Below are 19,504 nucleotides of genomic sequence, written 5' to 3'. Positions count from 1 at the left end.
TGGATTAAGCCAGAGACCTCCACAATGAAAGACGTTTTGGAGTTGCTGATACTGGAGCAGTTTCTGAGGATGGTGAACCCGGAGCTAGAAGTCTGGATCCGAGAACCTGACTCAAGGTCTGCAGAAGACGCTGCCCGACTGGCAGAGGTTTTCTTGTCAGCCAGAAGCGGAGGCAAAAGAATCTCATTCGGACGTGAAAGCTACTTCACTGGGCGCAGTAAGTCCAATGGGGTTGAAAAGGGTGGTCATTCCCAGGTCAGACCTCATTTCAGAGCTAGGCAGTTTTCTCCCAGTAGACCAGCTGGCAAGAAGTCCTTCTCTAGTGCTAGACAGGACACACGCTGCTATCAGTGTAATGCAATAGGTCACACTCAATACACATGCCCCGCAATCAGACAGAGTAAGCCTTCTCTTTTGTGTTCAGTTCCCAGACCCACTCATCCAGTTTCACAACTGGAAGAAGGGCTCACTACGTCAGCACTGATTAATGGTCAGCGGGAGGAGGCTCTCTTAGACGCTGGCAGTTTCCAGTCTGCAGTTCGGCCCCACATAGTGCCAAGAGAGCTGTGGAATGAGACCACATCCAACATCAGTTGTGTTCATGGTGATGAGAAAGAGTACCGCACAGCTGAGATTTACCTTACTGTGGGTGGTCAGACCTACCTCCTGTCAGTAGCCTTAGTCCCCAGTCTACCTTACCCAGTTGTCCTTGGCAATGATGTCCCCACATTGCTAGATTTGATACAACAGACAAGAAGTGAACACCAGGTTACCAGGGAAAGACATGTCGAGAGCACTGGTGAGGCACCAAAGCAGCAGGGGCAGGAGCAGGGGCAGGAGCAGCAGCAGGAGCGAAGATTCCAACCGGCAGTCACAGCCTGTAACATGATCACGACTAGGACTCAGAAAGCAAGGAACACTCTGGAGGAGTTACCTTTTTATCATGATCAGTTGGAGGCAGGTCCAGTCAAGCAGCCTAAGTCCAAAGCTCAGAGACGGAGGGAAAAAGTTTTGGCCACAGCCAGGGAACAGCGTGAGGAAGCAGCAAAGCCCAGCCAGCCTGTAGATTTCCACATCCCCTCTGACATAGCAGCACTGCAGCAGGCTGATCGAGCACTGAAATCCTGGTTTGACAAGGTCTCAGAGGTTGAGGCTGAGAAACAGGGCAAGGGAGACTGTTTGGCCGATGCTAGGTACATCATAAAGAATGGAATTCTCTACCAGCGCCAGGGTAAAGTTGAGGCTTTAGCTTTACCACAGAGTCTTACACAGAAGGTCATGGTGCTAGGACACTCAATTCCCTGGGCAGGCCACCTGGGATTCCAGAAATCCCTCAGAAGGATCGCAAATAGATTTGTGTGGCCTGGCATGTATACCCAAGTGAAAGACTTTTGTGCTTCGTGTGCTACCTGTCAGCTAGCTTCACCTAGGGCAGGCCTGGCCAACCCGCGGCTCACGAGCATCATGCGGCTCTTTGGCTGGTTTCATGCAGCTCACGCGCACGTCACGCGTGATTCACGAGCATCAAACGCGCATGTGCGTGAAATCATAGTAGTAAACAATTTGTGTGAAGTTTGCACTCAAAATGGCAGGGAAAAAATGCACAGCTAAACGAAAATATGAAGATGAACACAGGACGTTTTTAACAGAGTGGGAGAATTTATATTTGTTGAGCGTAATGGCAAGCCATTCTGCCTTATATGTCTTTTGTCATTAGCGCATTTCGAAGTTTCAAATCTTCAGCGCCACTTCAGCTCACTCGATCATCTCCAACTCAGCCGCAGCTTCATCTGTGACGAGCGGGGCTTTCAAACAGTCCGTATCCGCATTAAATGGGTCGAGGAAGTCGACGAGGAACGTCGACTTCAAACCTGGCTTCACAACTCTGGTTCAGCACAAGGTCTACCTGAAAGAGGATGCCACTCCCCGCCATCAGTGCTACAGGATCCCTGAACGTTTGCTGCCAAAGCTCAAGAAAGAGGTTGAGCTCATTTTGCGGCTGGGGATCATTGAAACTTCAACCAGTGAGTGGTGCAGTCCCATTGTGTTGGTCCCGAAGAAAGATGGTTCACTGAGGTTTTGTATTGACTTCAGGTACCTCAACGTGGTGTCAAAGTTTGAATCCTACCCAATGCCGCGCATCGATGAGCTCCTAGAGAGAGTTGGGAAGGCTGAGTTCATCACCACACTTGACCTGAGCAAGGGGTACTGGCAGCTGGCACTGGCACCTGAGACAAAGGGGTTGACAGCATTAAAAACACCCTATGGCATGTTTCAGTTCAAGGTGATGCCATTTGGTCTCCAGGGGGCGCCAGCAACGTTCCAACGACTCATGGACCAAGTGTTGAGAGAAGTGCCGCAGTTTGCAGCTGCCTACTTGGATGATGTCGTCATCTTCAGCCAGGCCTGGGAAGAACATGTGGCTCATCTGCGACGAGTCCTCCGCCTGATCAAGAATGCTGGGCTTACCATCAATCCTGCAAAGTGTGCTTTCGGTCAGAGGCAGGTGGAGTACCCAGGTCATGTTGTCGGACAGGGGGTGGTGAAGCCTCGAGTGGGGAAAGTGGACGCCATCCACTCATATCCTGTGCCCACCACAAAGAAGAAGGTGTGTGCCTTTGTTGGGCTGGTGGGATGGTACAGCAGGTTCATCCCCCACTTTGCGGAGAGGGCAGCCGTCCTCACTGACCTCATGTTCTTTAACCGTTTCTGCTTCACGTTGTCTTACAGGCCAGGGTCCCGGAACGTCAAGCCTGACGCCCTATCTCGCATCTACGACCCTGCGCCTGCTGCCAAGGAACCTGAACCCATCCTTCCACTGAACTGTGTGGTTGGAGCGGTTACCTGGTAGGTACCTGACCCGGTTAATCTGCGCCCACAGGTGATTCATCGGGCCCACACCTCACTGCTCACCTGCCATCCGGGAGTTCGGAGAACCATGTTCGCCATCTCCCAGCGGTTCTGGTGGCCATCAATGGAGCCGGAGGTCCGGGAGTACATCGAGGCTTGTTCGGTCTGTGCCCGTAATAAAACATCCTCCGGGTCACGCAGGGGACTGCTGCACCCTCTACCGATTCCCTCCAGACCGTGGTCAAACATCTCGATCGATTTCGTCACTGGGCTCCCGGTCTAAGAAGGTAACACCACGGTTCTGACCGTGGTGGATCGGTTTTCAAAGATGACTGACTTCATTGCTTTGTCTAAGTTACCCTCTGCCAAAGAAACGGCTAGCATTATGATGCAACATGTTTTTAGAATCCATGGGTTCCCCAAGGATATCGTCTCTGACTGGGGGCCCCAGTTCGTCTCCCGGTTCTGGAGGGAGTTCTGCCGGCTCATCGGTGCTTCTGTCAGCCTGCCTCAGGGTACCATCCGGAGGCCAGCACCTGGAAACCGGCCTTCGGTGCTTGGTGTCACAGAGCCCGACATCATGGAGCACCCACCTGGTCTGGGTGGAATTCGCCCACAACTCTCTGCCCACCTCCGCCACAGGTTTCTCCCCCTTCAAGTGCGTCTATGGGTACCAGCCTCCCGTGTTTCCGGACGCTGAACGTGAGGTCTCAGTTCCCTCCGCCCACGCTCTGGTTCGCCGTTGTCGACGCATCTGGGCTGCTGCTCGCCAAGTTCTCATCCGCCAGGGGGACCGGGTCAAGAAGGCCGCCGACCGCAAACGCCGTCCTGCACCACAATACCAACCCGGGCAGAGAGTCTGGCTCTCGACCCGAGACCTCCACCTCAAGGTCCTAAGTAAAAAGCTGGCACCGCGGCTCGTGGGCCTGTTCTGCATATCTAAGGTCATCAACCCAGCCGCCGTCCTGCCCCGTTCCCTCAGAGTTTATCCCACGTTCCATGTCAGCCAAGTAAAACCTGCCAAGGAAACCCCCCCCACTCTGTTCCATTTAAATAAATTATGACATTAATATGTTTATTTCTTAAAAATATGGCCCTAGAATGATGAACAGGTACAGGTGTTGTATATAAGCAGCAAGGCCACGAGTAGCAGTATACTAATAGTCTTCTTGTAGGGGCACATACTTGTTGAATCAATAATGTAGATGATGCACACTTTATTCACTGCGAGAGGCCAACTGACTAAATGCTTTTTTTATAGATGTTTGTGTTTTTTAGGATAACTTAGGGTTAATATAAATAGTTTTAAATTTATATGGGATTTAAATAGCAGTGTTTTTCTTCTTGGCAATGTGAAGGGATTTTAATAAATAGAAGAAAAAGCCAGAGTTGGAAACTTTTACCGCAATTTAACAATAAGGCACCTGCCTACATTTCCTTTTAAATTGTTCCTAAAATGTCACTTCTTCTCAAATAGCACCTTAATTTATGTGGATGTTTGCAACATTTGGCCATAACTATTTATTATCAGTTGATGTGCTCTGCCAAAGCTGCTTGTTTGACTAGCTAATTGTTCAAATGGACTCTATCTAAATTGGATGGTCAGGCAGAAAATCCTGTACTCTCTTAACTATCATGTGAATACTTTTAAAACCTCCCTATCTCCCATTTGGTTGTGGCCTAATTGAAAAGCAAATAGTACACTTGAGTGCACCCATGAATCAGTGAGTAACGTCTCCTTAGCTGCCAGAGGAATGAATCTCTCAGAAAGCCTTCCTGTCCCTCTCCTGTTTTTCCATTGCTTCAAATGGCCTCCCTCACACATCATCTATTGGATTATTGTTTAGGAGATTAATGTCTCAATGTTGATCCTTTTCACACACACAGTAAGTGGTTTCTGGGACAACTTCAGAGCTCAACTGTTGACTCACCAGATGGAACATTGAACAAAGCTGAGCATATACAGTAAAAGGGGAATTTGAAGAGTAATTTTAAAGATACAAAATTACTTTTGAATGCAGTCATGATCAGACGCAAATTAGGTAAAAAAGTGTTTGATTAAAACAAGTGTCTTTACCGCCATTTATGTCATGGACATATGAACAGAATTGTAATAGAGAATTTTAATGATCTGGCTGTTGTTTTGATGTTTTCAAAAATATATTAGCTTTTAAACAAAACATGATCCAGTCCTGGCATTTATTTGTCACAGTTACATTATATATCACAAAATACTGAGGGCTTTCTACATTCTGAGAAAAGCACAACTTAAGGAAATTTGCAGTTCATCACTTTATCTATTGCAAACTTAAGCTCTTTTGTCTAAATCACATATTATATCATATAATCAGATATTTTCTTCATACTAGCTGATATAGTATGATATGACATTTCATATATGGAATACCCCCCATGAAAGTCATCAAAGCCACTGTCAAAACTGTGTCTACTATAAATAAAAAAAGATTGCAGTATTTTGCGAACAATTTACATCCTTTACCAGTACAAAGAAGTTTTGGTTTTAGAAAAAAAAAAGTCACTTTTTATTTTATGACAGCAATAAATTTGATAAGATAAATGGCTAGGAAACAAAAGACTTGAAGACTTTCATAACAAATAACACAAGGTTAATTGTTAATAACATAAAAATAGGTATAATAAGAGCATTATGAAGGCTCAGTCTATAATAGATTTAATTCAATTAAATTAAATTCAGCTTTATTTATATAGTGCCAAATTATAGCAATTCAAGGCACTTCAAAGATACAATCCAGTTCAAGCCAATTATATCCGATTCATTGTAATACAATAATAATCCAATCAAATACAATTATTAATTTCCAAATTAGCCAAATTTTTAAAAACTATCCCAGCTAAGGAAACCAACAGATTGCTCAGAAATTTATCTTCGATCCAATCTCCAATCCTGAGCATGCACAATTTGAAGAGCAATGTGAAAAAAAACTCCCTTTTAACAGGAAGAAACCTCTGAGAGAACCAGACTCAGGAAGGGTGGCCATCCGCCTCGACCAGCTGGGGTTTGAGAGGACAGAAAAGAGGGGACAACAAACACTGTAAAATACCTGTTGGAACAGGGAAACACGAATTAATGACCATGATAATGTAACTAGAGAAAAAAAAAAGAACAGAGTGAGGAAAGGTGCATTATAGGAGAGCCCTAACTATAAGCTTTATCAGAAAGGAAAGTTTTAAGCCTGGTCTTAAAGGTAGAGAGGGTGTCTGCTTCCTGAAGCCAAACTGGCAGCTGGTTCCACAGAGAGGGGCCTGATAACTGAAGGCTCTGCCTCCCAAACTGGCAGCTGGTTCCACAGAGAGGGGCCTGATAACTGAAGGCTCTGCCTCCCATTCTACTTTTAGAAACTCTGGGAACCTCAAGTAAACCTGCAGTTTGGGAACGAAGTGCTCTGTTAGGAAAATATCTTATAATGAGATCTTTAAGATATGATGGAGCTCGGTCATTAAGAGCTTTATATGTGAGGAGAAGAATCTTAAATTCTATTATGTATATATACATATGTATATATACATATAACACATGTTCCCTTTAAATGGGAGTTTTTCTCTTCACCACTGCCTCATGCACGTTGAGGACGGTGGAAGTTTCGGCGCAATCTGTTGGTTTCCTTTTGCCAAGCAGCTCTAAAAAAAAAAGAACTGACTTTGCATGAACTGGACTAATTTGGAAATGGGTTCATTTAATTTGTTTGGCTTATGATTGTATTGCATTTAATTGTATTGTATTTTTTTAAGTGCCTTGAGATGATATTTGCTGTGATTTGGCACAATATGAATAAAACTGAATTGAATGGGAAAAAAAGAGAATAATTTTCTTCATTTGTTTCTCAGCAATGAAATTCATTTCTGATCTCTGTCTCTCCGTCTATCACTTTTCTTCTCTTCCTCTTTTTCAGCCCCCTCCTCCCACTTCTCTGTGTCCCCCTGGCTGCTGGCGACACTAGTATTGATGTAAGCAATGTCCTCTCATTAATTTCTCAGCTCTGAGAAGATAGGAGGGGGGGGGGCTCAACAGAGGGAGATAATGACTTCCATTTGGCCAAGGTCAACAGTCAACACATTCCTCAGTCGTTCAAATGTAACCACACATTAACTTGTGGCCATCAATACCTCAGTGGTGCATACACACACACACACACACACACACACACACACACACACACACAGCTGATAGATCATTAGGAAGCTGTAGTAACACAAGGACAACTGTCTTGTCCTTTGTTCCTCCCTAACATATCACTCATGAGTATTTCTACATTTAAGAAAATATCATTCTCCAGACTTAAATGGTCTTTTCACTTCACGGTTACGTTCGGACAACACTTTACTAAAACACTATTAGACTTATGGCGTTGACATTACTTTGTTAGGGTTTGGAAACAAATATGGTCAGAGCTCACATACATACACATCAGGGAGTCCTATTGTTCTGCTGCCTGAGGGAACTTTCAGTAAAATGAACACCCAAATGTAGTTTATCTACAGACAATGACACACAAACTGGCATAAACATCACTTGTTCACTAAATGTGGTGGACGTGTCACAATGGACCAGTTTTGGAAATTGTGTTAAAAAGGTGTTAATAACAAACGTCTAAGTAGAGATATTGTTTCTTATTTTGTTTCTGTTTACAGTGTGTTGTAGATAACTCATCTTCCCATCTGGCTTTTATCATTCAATAGGACAAACACGCAGTGAATGAATTTAATTTACGTCAACAAGGGATTGTTATCATGATTTGGAAGAAAAGCTATCTATGAACGTTGAGTCTTTGAGGGTATCCAGTATGTAAACACGTGCTTGAGAAAAATCATTGAACTATTTTTAAAACAATGCTCCTTAACTATGCAAATCTTTTCCAGAGACTTGAGGGGATTTGTATCTATCTCTGGCTACAGTGTATAATAGCATTAATCTATTCAAGGAACCTGGAGAAATCTTATTGTATAAAGGGCGAGGGCACAATCCTAAACTGGACATCTGTGATCTCTGATCTCTGCATTAAAAAGCATCACTCACCAATAAACAGCTGATAAATAAACAGCTGGAACAACAACTGAAACCTTTGTCGCCCAGTTTTTTTTCTTTTTCTGTTTATTCATTTATTTTTACAAATCCCCGCTGCTCCACTACCCTTCTATGCTGATTTGGTGTTTTGGAGATGACACAACAATAAATGACAGATTACACTGAACCTTCCAAGTGTACAAAGATTACAGATGAAACCTTCAGATTAGCACAACCAATGTTTTTTGATTCACCAGATTTTCCTGTTAGCTCTTTAAGCATTACATTGTTTTTAGTGTGTATTTATTAGAAGACCAGAATATGAATATAGCTGCCTAAATTGAGCAGGCAGAGTTGATCAGAATTGATGACTATGTTAACAGTTTTATCGTTGGTTGGCAGATATGAAAAATGATTTTTGTGATAATTTGCTTTTACTTCATCAGTATAATTAGTTTTATTTAAAGTGAATCATTTGTGCAGTATAAAGTGTGTTCTGAGTGAGTGAGTGAGTGTGTGTGTGTGTGTGTGTGTGTGTGTGTGTGTGTGTGTGTGTGTGAACTGGAGTAGTTGGACACTTGGAATCAGTCAGCTATCTGCTGAACATTTCACTCACCAACTGTGTGTGCTATTCCCTTAAATGTTGACTTTACACTGCACAATTTGTGAACCATTACACAATACAGATGTGAAGATCAATGAGTGTGCTCTTGGCTTTAGAATAGTTCTGTATGTGTGAGGCCATTGAACCTTGTTAATGTAACTCAAACAAGGTTATGAGAGTAATGACCTTTAATCTTCAAAAAATATCAGACATGATTAGAAATTATCTTTTGATTCCCACATTGATTTTAAGTATAATGTCCATGTTTGTACCATAAACTTAGTGTGAAAATGTCTTGCATGGATACATATAGTGGGTATATTGCATGTCTATTAATCGAACTCCCCACTATCTGTGTTGTCTCTCTTTCCCTGAAGGTTCACTCAATCATTAACCTAATCTACTCACTGAAAAACTCCCACTCATGCTGTTTGTATGAGAGCTTGATAAGCTATTTGAAGATGAACGTGGTGATGGGACAATAGCTGACATGGCCTATACTGTTTGATAAAGGGTGGCTGCCTTTATTTCAACAGGAACTGAGGAAACAGTGATTTGCTTTTAATTATAATCAAACATCTGTGTATCTTGTATTCCACCCACAGGATAAGCATTAGCATGTCACAATTATTTTGTGCAGCTTTGGCCTGGAGGAATTTTGAAAGATTCCTCAAAGTACTCAAAGCACACTGAATGTGTCCCGTTTTCTATGGAAACAAATGATTAAAGACAAATGAACACAAAATAAACTAATCTAGTCTTGATCAAATGTTGTCATCTCGTAACATGGTCTGCTTTGGAATCGAATCCTCAAGCTTATGGCACAGCGGATAAGTGGGATAACAGGGTTTTATTACAGAAGAAGGTTGGTTCACAGATAACCAGTCCAAACAAAGTTAACAAATCCAAAGGGCTTGGTGTACAGGAAGTCAAAGACAGGTTCACACTGTAGCATAAGGCAGCAACCTTTTAACAACAGTGGAAAACACAATGGAGAAGCCCGAAGAAGAAACACTGGATTGATAACTAAGACGATCTGACACTGGGAGATGGAAGGTGTACAGTGTGGAAAATGTATGGAAGCAACCAGAGAATGAAAAAGAAAACATATCTCAGACTGTGGTTCAGAATGTCACACATCTGTCAAATGAACAGACCCATTGATCAAATAAGTCTTCTTTAAACATTGTCTGCTCTAGACTTACAGGATCTAGAGCTTTTATACCAAAGCTTATCTTCCCTTTATAGTCTGCGTGTTGTTACTGTGGGACCTGGGTGTTCAAATGAATTCAAGTCAACACAATGTCCACCAAGATGGATTAAACTCCAATTTAAGCAAATCTCATTTCTCTGCATAGATGACTTTGCAGTGTAAAGAAATCACAAAAAGATTTTTTCACTTGATGAAAAAATGTATTTTTAAACATTTTTAGCTCTGCTTTGTCCAGTTGGTTAGATTAATGCATCAGTAATGATGGGAAAAAATATGAAATTAAGACCTGCAAAGACTGTACCTTTGACTGTCATTTTTTGGTTAAGTTAGTAGTAATTATAAGGGGTGAATGAATAATGCTCTACTGGCACTGTTTACCATGAGGATTTCCACACTGCTTTAAAGTTAATGGAAGCAGTGTCTACCTCAGGAAACAGTCTAACATCTTAGCACACCTTTTAAAGTACACTGGATCAATTAGTCACTGGGAAAAAACCTTCCAGACTACCAGCCGTATCCCACTAAAACGCTGAAAAACACTGTTACTCAAATTAAGCTAAAACTGATGATTATGTATATTTAATTCACTAATTGCTGTAGATATAATACACTAAAGTTGACTAAAATTAAAGTTAAAGATGGTTTATCACTTCACAATGAGTCTGAGTCATTTCCTTTTTTCCTGTAAATTTACAATCCGGGTCAAAGAAAATAACAAATCACAGTAAATTTATTCTTATCACAGAATATTTTATTAGACACGGGCAAAGAAAATAAATTTTATGATACATTGATTATGTAATCGAACATCACATCTTAAGACAAATGCTTACAGACCTAAGAACATTAATCATCCACAGTTTCCCAACTGTACAAGGAAACTAATCTTATTCGCACACCATATATTTACAGTAGTCAACACAGAGTAGCAGTCGGCACAAAAACGGCACAAAACAGTGTTTCACTAATTACATACAAAAGTCCAAAGAGAAGACAGTACAAGTGAAAGACTGACTGACGGAGAAGGGAAAATATCTGATTTGTTGGAGTGAGTTTTACCATAATACTCCCCTACATCTGTAACTAAAGGGCACTTAGAGAGAGCCCAAGCCAATAAAAAAGAAAAAAAGATAGATTTATCAACTTGATCAACTTTCAGCCTTCCCACCAGGTTTCATGAAAATTAGTGATCTGAAAATGGACGTGACTGACTACGAGTAAGAGGTGTCCAGCGGTCTTCATCATTCAGTTGAATGCCCCTAATGGATTCTGTCTGTACACTGTGTTTCTGAATTCGGGTTTAGTGTACCCTCGTGTTTATCTTCTATGTCCAGCTCCTGATCTGTGTCATCAGACACATCTGAGTCCAGGTCGGTGTGGGACTGCTGAAAGGATCTAGGGTGCACACAGTGGCCCACCTGTGTCACATGGGAGGGGGGCCCTTGCTCCAGCTTCTGGACCCCACCCTGCTCCGTCATCTTGTCTCCTTTATTATTCCGCCCGGCAGCACAGTCGGCCTCCACGTCTCCCTTACTGCCCTGAGGATTCTCCTGCCACCAAAGGGAATGTATGAATAACAGGACCTGTACAGCTTTGTAAAGAATGACTATCCTACTGGTTGAAAGAAAGAATTTTTGATCAATTCGATGAAACATTCGTGTAAAGCTTTCACCTGCTTCAGTCTTCGCCACTTCGCTCGTCGATTTTGGAACCAGGTTTTAACCTAAAAGACAAATGAAAAATGAATTAATGATGCTCTGTGACTTTAACAGGAATGAAAAATCTATGGGTTTTACACGATAATAATCCTAATATTATCATGGATATAATTTCACCTATCATTCCCTCATGGCAGCAGCAGTAGGCTGGAGCCCCCCCTGAACATGATGAGGCAGCTATGGAAAATGGATGGATGATTTTTAATGCAACAACAGAATGGAGTAAAGCGTTATCTAGTTTAATTCAGTGACATCAGCTACAGCTGAGAGTCTGCAGGCTTTCAGTGTTCATTTAAAGGTTTTCAGAGATGGAATGTAATGCTGCAGCCTAATCGATGCTGAGGGACAGATCACATCCACCACAGCCCGACGATCAAGGTGGAATAAATCTCATTTATTGTACAACCCTGCACTTTTTATTGGTTTGTGTCTGTGACTGTTTCATTGTTAGTGGACATGAGTATCTCCTTTTCACTACACGTTAGTATGAAGGCCTAACTCAAGCACAGCTTCAACCAATTATTTAGCAATTATTAACTGTCTTATTCTGAATAGGCCCCTGTTGTCTTTTAAATGTACATTATAAGCGTTAGAAGCGTCTGAAAATGTAAATGTCCTATAAAATCAACCTGTTTCTGTTTCTTACTCAACTATGATACCTTATTTAGCATTTTCTTTGATCTGGTCACCTATTTGTCCTTTCTGCAGTCAGAATCCCTCGTTCTTAAAAAGTGGCTTTAAAAGTATTTGACAAAGAGATATTTTCAGCTGAACACACAGCTCGTGTTAAATAGTTTAGAGATCTTGTTTAATATTTGATATTAAAATTATATTTGAAGAACATTCTGTGATTTTACATTTCTTCTGACAACATGCTAAAAGGCAACATCATAATCATTTTTAGTTTCACAAACTTTGCTTTCTCACCTCCAACACCTTTGGATTGATTCTTTTATTGCTTTACATGTTTTTTATAGGCTTTTTCAGGTCACATCTTTAAGAACATTTCATTTTCACTTTTTTAAAACACAACAGTTATGTACAGAATTCATCATACCATAAAAGTGTAAGGGCCGCTGTGGGACTAATGTTCAGCTCGGAGGTTTCATTTTCAAATCCAGTCCAAATCATTTTTTCATTCAGGAGGAAACTGCACAAACCAAATAACAACCGTTCTTACTATATGATTCTGATTAGTGAACTTTATGACTGTTTCGCTTCAGTAAAAAAAAAAAAAGCTTTATTGATCACATCTCCATATTCTAATGAAGGCCTCCAGTGTTCCTGAGCCAGTGAGCTTCTTTGTGTTCTTCACAAACTTCAGCTTCTCTCGTTGAAAACTTCATTTAGTCATCGAGTCATTTAATCCAATCCAACTTCACTCCAATATTATCAAATAAAAGTGTGAGGTTGCAGTCAGGCACACTGAATTAATACATGTGAAATGAAAAAATGTATAAAATATAGATTTCATGTACAGTTGTAAATTCTGTTTGACTTATTTCCACACAGGCTGAATATGTTGAGCTGGTTTCCTGATTCCTCCTGATTCATTTGGGATCCTCGTTCTCAGCAGGGACTATCTCATTGAGTTATTTACCTCTCATCTTTTATCATTCAGTCCTCTTTAAAGAGATTTGAAAATCAATCTGTGATCACTGATCTGACCTTGCTTGCCATCATATTGGCAACGTGACATTCTTTAGTAATTACCAGACTGGACATCATCCACTCTTGCCCTGTAATCAGTTCTCAGTTCTGCATTGTTTGTCCCCATGAAGAAGAAAAGAACACCCCCCTGCGCCTCCTTTTCTTTCACCCCTCCTCCACCTTCCCCCCTCACACACAGCTGAAACAAACGAACACACTCGCTTGTTTTGGGCCTGCTTCAGAACATTGGCTCACACTGCTGACAGCAGTCCAAACAGCCACAGGGTGAGCAGACTCAGCAGCATAATCATCATCTCTGTGGGCTTGTTCAGCGTGGTGGAGCACAACAACAGTGTCTGCGCGAGCTGTCGTCATCATTTCTGACAGATCATAAAAGTTCACTTCGGATGGACAATCAATCAACTGAAAAGCAACACGAGCGCCCATCTGAAAAGTTGGGCGCAGCCGTCGCGGAGCACAAACAAAAGAAAGGGAATGAGGTTATTTCCACGCGGAAAAAAAAGACTTTTTCCTGCTGCCCACAGGTTGGGGAACACCAGCGTCACTCGGCGGAATTTCCCGCTGTGATGATGCTTTTTGGGCCAAATCCGACTCTGTTTGCTTTCATACAGATCACACTGATTTTTTTCCAAGGTTCTAAAGTTGCTCACTTTGGGCAGTTCTAAACCTAAAATAGATTTGAACAGCTTTTTTGAAATTTTATTTTAGGCCATCACTGCCACTGTTTCATTTCCTAAACGGATGGCACCTTTTGATTTCCACCAAGCTTCAAACTCAAGACACCGAGTTTGGAAAACAAACTGATTCATTTCTATAAATGTATGCACATCATTTTAATAATCTATGGTAATAATAATAGTAATAATAATAATAGTACCATTATTATTAGGCTGCTTATTTCCGCAGCAGCAGTCAGACTTAGTTAAACTAACACCACGGGACCGCCTGAGCACGCGCGGGTCGTTTGATCAGCGCGTGAATAAAAAAAACACCGCAGACCAGTTCAATGAAGTGAAATTCACACCAAGTGTGTTCACCTGTCTCTCGCTGAGCTGCAGCATCTTGGCCAGGCGTTTCCTCTCCGGGGGTGAGAGGTATTTCTGCGACTCAAACTTCTTCTCCAGCTCCACGGTCTGGTCGTTGGAGAAACGAACCTGTCCGCCTTTCCTCTTGTGTAGGGGCCGCTGGATGAAGGGCGTCCACAGCAGGGGCTTCCCTGTGGGGCAGAGGAGCAGGCTCCATCACACTCCATCACAGTTCCCACACAGCCTGCTTTCATCATCATCATCATCATCATCATCATCATCATCATTCAATTCAATTCATTTTTATTTATATAGCGCCAAATACAACAAATGTCATCTCAAGGCACTTAAATAATGAAGTACAATTCAAGCCAATTGGAATTCAATTAATTATAATCATAATTATTCATAAAATAATCCAATTCGTTCATATAGAGCCAATTCAAAAACAATTTCCTAGCTAAGAAAACCAACAGATTGCACTGAAACTTTTTTTTTTTCATCATCATCACTTTCAGAGCTCACTGTTTCATTTTACACGTGCAGCCTTTATTCATCATAAGGAGTGAACTGACTGAGAATATGATTCAATATTACTGTCAGTGATAGAAAATAATATTTTACTGACTAACATAAAGACATAGCTGTCTATAATTAAAGACCCCAAATTAAATACGTTTTAGTTAATTATAGTAATTAAGAGCTGAAAACATCTGCTGCACGCGCTGTTCCATGTTAGCCATGAAGAGATTTACGTGATAAATGTTATGCTCCCCCGTTATAAAGCTGGAACAAACAATAGCAGCCAGCGGCCTGTTGCCTCGCTCTCTTTTCAGGAAGGTCGTGACAGAGAGAAAACTATGGCCAAATATCCGCTTCATGTGCTTCCTGCCTCATGGTCTGATTGTAGATGCATCCTCTCACTCTGCTGTCCCCTGCGCTCACTAACGCAACGCGTTTGTTGGGATCCCAACTGCTGCCACAGCAGCTGTTTTTCAATGGAAATTCTTACTTGACTTTGATCCAGCAGTTATTTTCAGAAAAGAACACAAAGGCTCCTTTAGTCATCGAATTAATAAACTATGTATATATAGAGATATATAGATAGATATATCCGCGGACTGAAATTCAAGCTGACAGCTCAGTGTGAACAAGTTATTTAGATTTCTGCCAATAGGCCAAGTTATCACCAAATAATTTGACAGGATATATTTATTGAGGACTACAACTTTGCTCATTAAATGTTCACATTAACCCAGAATAAAACTCATTCATATAAAGTGGAAGTGAAGAGAGGTTTGCTTAGTATCCAGTGTCTCAGAAAGCTAGTCAGACATTAAATGAAATGAAAAAATTTCCAGACGTTCCCATGTCGGCCCTGTTTCTGCTTCAGCCACAGTTAGGCTGTTTATCCACACATTTTTATTTGATTTGATTTGATTTCTGAACAGATATCTAACTAAGATTGGCCTTGCTTTGGATTAGCTGGACTCAAAGAAATCACAAAGTGTAAATCCACACTTTTATCGTAACTCGTGGATCAGAAGCTAACGCATTTGATCAGAAAACTTAAAAGGAAGCTGAGTGTAAATGATTTAAAGCTTTAGAACCTATCATGTACAATCATTTGTGGCTTGAACCCGCCGAGGCCTTTAAATCCTTCTGTTTGTGACTGAATTAAAGTCCCATTTTGATATGTTCTAAGGTCCCATTGGGTTTGATTTGCTGCTCTGTTTGCTTTATTTTCTTCTCGCCGCCAGCCATAAAGAAAGTCAGCCACATCCTCACAGGCCCAGCAGAGGAAGTGTAACAATATGTGAAAAACGGATCCCGGGCTATCAGAGGCCGAGTGTTTCCTGAATATGTCTGTATTGAGGATGTCGATAAAATAATCAGCAGCGTGCAGCGGGCACCCGAGGAAGCGGCTGGTCGGGGTGAGACAGGAAAACATTTAACAGCTTCTGAAACCAGATTTACTCCTATCGACAGGCTCACGGCTTCCGCTCTGAGCGGAAAAGGGCCCGGCGCGTTCAGCCGCACAAAATCAGGCTCCACAAGCCAAACTATACTTCAGAGGACCATCACACACCGAGCCTTTGTGTTTAAAGAATTTAAGGATCAGTTTAACACACTTTCTACATAAACCTCACACATACGATGAATGACAAATGAATTGAAAATACTTCCAATCTTATGATGCTTTAAATTAGCAGTGAATCAAGGTAAAGTAAGTTATGCCTCTTTTTAGGAACACGGACACGTGCCTTCATGCCCACCACACACAACCTGACATATCTGGTTGGATATATAATAAAACTTAAGTTTGAAAACTTTTAAACAAACTTGATCAGGTTTTTGTGGTTATCTGGAGAAGGGGAAATAACCCAACATTTGTGACCTATAAACAGACTCACATGTAACAACATAAAAACACAAGTGATTCAGAACTCAGTCACTGCGTGGACTGCTCTTCTGATGTTTAAGAACAATGGGACTCAGGAAAAAGAGTCAAGGCTGCCATGCACCTCCCGCCCCCTTTCACCACCATCCAAGTACAATGAAAGGACAGAACTGAGGCCATTGTGGCCAAATGTCTGTCCCTGTAAGAACGCAATGGTCAGACATCAGAATGTTACTGGAAACTGTGACGGGCTGCAGACCGCGTGAAGTACCAAAGTCAGTCAGTCACTCTGAACGTGTTCAGGTTGCATGCAGCTTGTGATCGTAAGCTCGATATGCATGACCAAGCGTGATACTTATGCAAAATCTGTTTCGTTAGGACTGAAACAAAACTTGCAATAACAGAAAAACTTTTAAGCAAAGAGCAAAAACAGCTCTCAGAGTCCTTTGACTTATGGTTGAAAGAGTCAAACGTTCCACGCAGATGTGGACTACAGAGCTTCAGAAAGTTCGCACCGTTTTATCCCATCAATTTTAAGTTGGATTATAGCTTATTTTCATTTTTCCCAGAGGAAAGCAGAACATAATCTAACGCACAATAAAAATGCAGCTTACATGAAAATCATTTTTCATGCACAAGAAGTCAGCTCAACTCAAGAAACTGAGATTAGTTTAGAATGTCCTGACAAGGAAAGAAGAGACGTGATCATGTTATACTGGGAGATCCTTTAAATGAGCTTTACTGAAAAGAAGAGAAAAACAGAAAACACAAAGCAGCCGAAAATATCCCACACAAGAAAGTTTGGCACGCAAGTTAACCCAACTCACCCAGAGAGTCTGGCCTGAGCAGCGCCTGCGCGTACTCCCCCACGGAGCGGGGGTGTTGGTGGTGGAATTGGTAGATGGAGCCGGTGAAGGCTCCATCGGAGGCGTACGTTGCTGTAAATGCCGCGTGCGACAGCGCCGGGTGGATCGGTGTGGGTTCATAAATCGGCGTCCGGTATGGCGAGATGAGACTCGTGAAGGATGAGTTTGGCGACGGAAGAGTCGGTATTGGGATAACTGGAGTGGAGCATGATGATGACGAGGTGGAGGAAGACGAGGAGGAGGGCGATGAGATGGTGGTGGTGGTCCTCCCCAGGATGTCTTCGATGTAGAACGGTGTCGGGTGGGCCGGCTGGATGGGGGTCGGTGCGTAAAGCGGGACGCTCATGGTGCTGTGTGCCTCTGCTGCGCGCTGGAACTGAACACAGGCGCGTCCCTTCCGTATCCCCCCTTCAGCCTTCCTCTATATCAGCAATATCTCAAAGTTTCTTTCAACTGTATCTAGTTCCAGAGCTAGATTTCACTTTCCTCACCATCCAAAACACACCAAGCAAAGATTCTGCGCCGCGGAGGAGACCGTTAGAGTGTTTTGGTGTCCATCAGGTTGCAGCGGTGACTGGCTGGCATTCGATCCAACTGCTGGGGCTGTTATCTGACTGCACGCCAGGGAGGGAGGAGATAAATGGACGGCCAACTTCCTGCAGGTGGCCGCTGGCCGTTTCTGATTGGCTTTGTCACAGGTCAAAACGAGCGTTGCACTGAGGGAGATAGTTGTATTTCAGGAGAATTAGTACAATCGCAGTTGGAAGGAAGCCTAAAAATCTACGGGCTAGTTTGATGAGAGGAAACAGGGTCTACTCAACTCCCACTGCACTGAGAATTCCGACAGACAGCCAAAAGAGAACTTCTTGCAGCAGAGACTGCAGATCTGAACGCAGGTAGACCCCCAAAGAGCGGCCCGTGCCAGTTGTCTGGAATACAAACGCTCAGATATGGACTTTTAACCGACCCCAAAGTGTGAGATGCAAATAACTGAGGTTTTGTCTTGAGTGACAAGTTAGATAAAAGGAAACGTTGGATGGACTGGCTCTATTATTTTTTCCCAAATCAGTTTGGATGCCAGATTACATTGTCTGTTACTCCACAGCATTTTTATTTTATTTGAGAGCATGACTCCTGTTCCTGCTCCCCCTCTGCCTTTTTATTCAGAAAGTTCCTGCTCCCGCTCTGCCTTTTTATTCAGAATGTTCCTGCTCCTGCTCTGCCTTTTTATTCAGAAAGTTCCTGCTCCCCCTCTGCCTTTTTATTCAGAAAGTTCCTGCTCCCCCTCTGCCTTTTTATTCAGAAAGTTCCTGCTCCTGCTCTGCCTTTTTATTCAGAAAGTTCCTGCTCCTGCTCTGCCTTTATATTCAGAAAGTTCCTGCTACTCCTCTGCCTTTTTATTCAGAAAGTTCCTGCTCCTGCTCTGCCTTTTTATTCATAAAGTTCCTACTCCTGCTCTGCCTTTTTATTCAGAAAGTTCCTGCTCCTGCTCTGCCTTTTTATTCAGAAAGTTCCTGCTCCTCCTCTGCCTTTTTATTCATAAAGTTCCTGCTCCCCCTCTGCCTTTTTATTCAGAAAGTTCCTGCTCCTGCTCTGCCTTTTTCTTCAGAAAGTTCCTGCTCCTCCTCTGCCTTTTTATTCAGAAAGTTCCTGCTCCTGCTCTGCCTTTTTATTCAGAAAGTTCCTGCTCCTGCTCTGCCTTTTTATTCAGAAAGTTCCTGCTCCTCCTCTGCCTTTTTATTCAGAAAGTTCCTGCTCCTGCTCTGCCTTTTTATTCATAAAGTTCCTGCTCCCGCTCTGCCTTTTTATTCAGAATGTTCCTGCTCCTGCTCTGCCTTTTTATTCAGAAAGTTCCTGCTCCTGCTCTGCCTTTTTATTCAGAAAGTTCCTGCTCCTCCTCTGCCTTTTTATTCATAAAGTTCCTGCTCCTGCTCTGCCTTTTTATTCATAAAGTTCCTGCTCCCCCTCTGCCTTTTTATTCATAAAGTTCCTGCTCCCCCTCTGCCTTTTTATTCATAAAGTTCCTGCTCCTGCTCTGCCTTTTTATTCAGAAAGTTCCTGCTCCTGCTCTGCCTTTTTATTCAGAATGTTCCTGCTCCCCCTCTGCCTTTT

The 19,504-nt window shown here is 42.4% G+C and overlaps 1 protein-coding gene across 1 annotated transcript; it reads right to left on the bottom strand.

Annotated features, from left to right (window-relative positions):
- Positions 1-10,435: 10,435 nt before the first annotated feature.
- On the bottom strand, positions 10,436-18,043 carry hhex (hematopoietically expressed homeobox). The gene is made up of 4 exons (XM_075457404.1): positions 17,354-18,043; positions 14,138-14,316; positions 11,384-11,434; positions 10,436-11,261 (listed from the first exon to the last, which is right to left on the bottom strand). The coding sequence occupies exons 1-4, from the start codon at positions 17,736-17,738 to the stop codon at positions 10,971-10,973; spliced, it is 906 nt and encodes a 301-aa protein (XP_075313519.1). The 5' UTR covers positions 17,739-18,043; the 3' UTR covers positions 10,436-10,970.
- Positions 18,044-19,504: the final 1,461 nt, after the last annotated feature.

This window comes from Odontesthes bonariensis, chromosome 23 (genome assembly GCF_027942865.1).
Source record: "Odontesthes bonariensis isolate fOdoBon6 chromosome 23, fOdoBon6.hap1, whole genome shotgun sequence".
Taxonomy (NCBI): Eukaryota; Metazoa; Chordata; class Actinopteri; order Atheriniformes; family Atherinopsidae; genus Odontesthes; species Odontesthes bonariensis.
The sequence above is the reverse complement of the archived record's forward strand: the minus strand, read 5'-3'. Positions and strand labels throughout refer to the sequence as shown.

Coding starts and splice junctions, on each gene's coding strand:
- hhex (XM_075457404.1), bottom strand. CDS start 17,738: ATGAGCGTCCCGCTTTACGCACCGACCCCCATCCAGCCGGCCCACCCG. Junction 11,435..14,137: donor TGCAGCTCAGCGAGAGACAG/GTGAACACACTT, acceptor TTTGTCTTTTAG/GTTAAAACCTGGTTCCAAAA. Junction 11,262..11,383: donor AGTGGCGAAGACTGAAGCAG/GTGAAAGCTTTA, acceptor CTTTGGTGGCAG/GAGAATCCTCAGGGCAGTAA.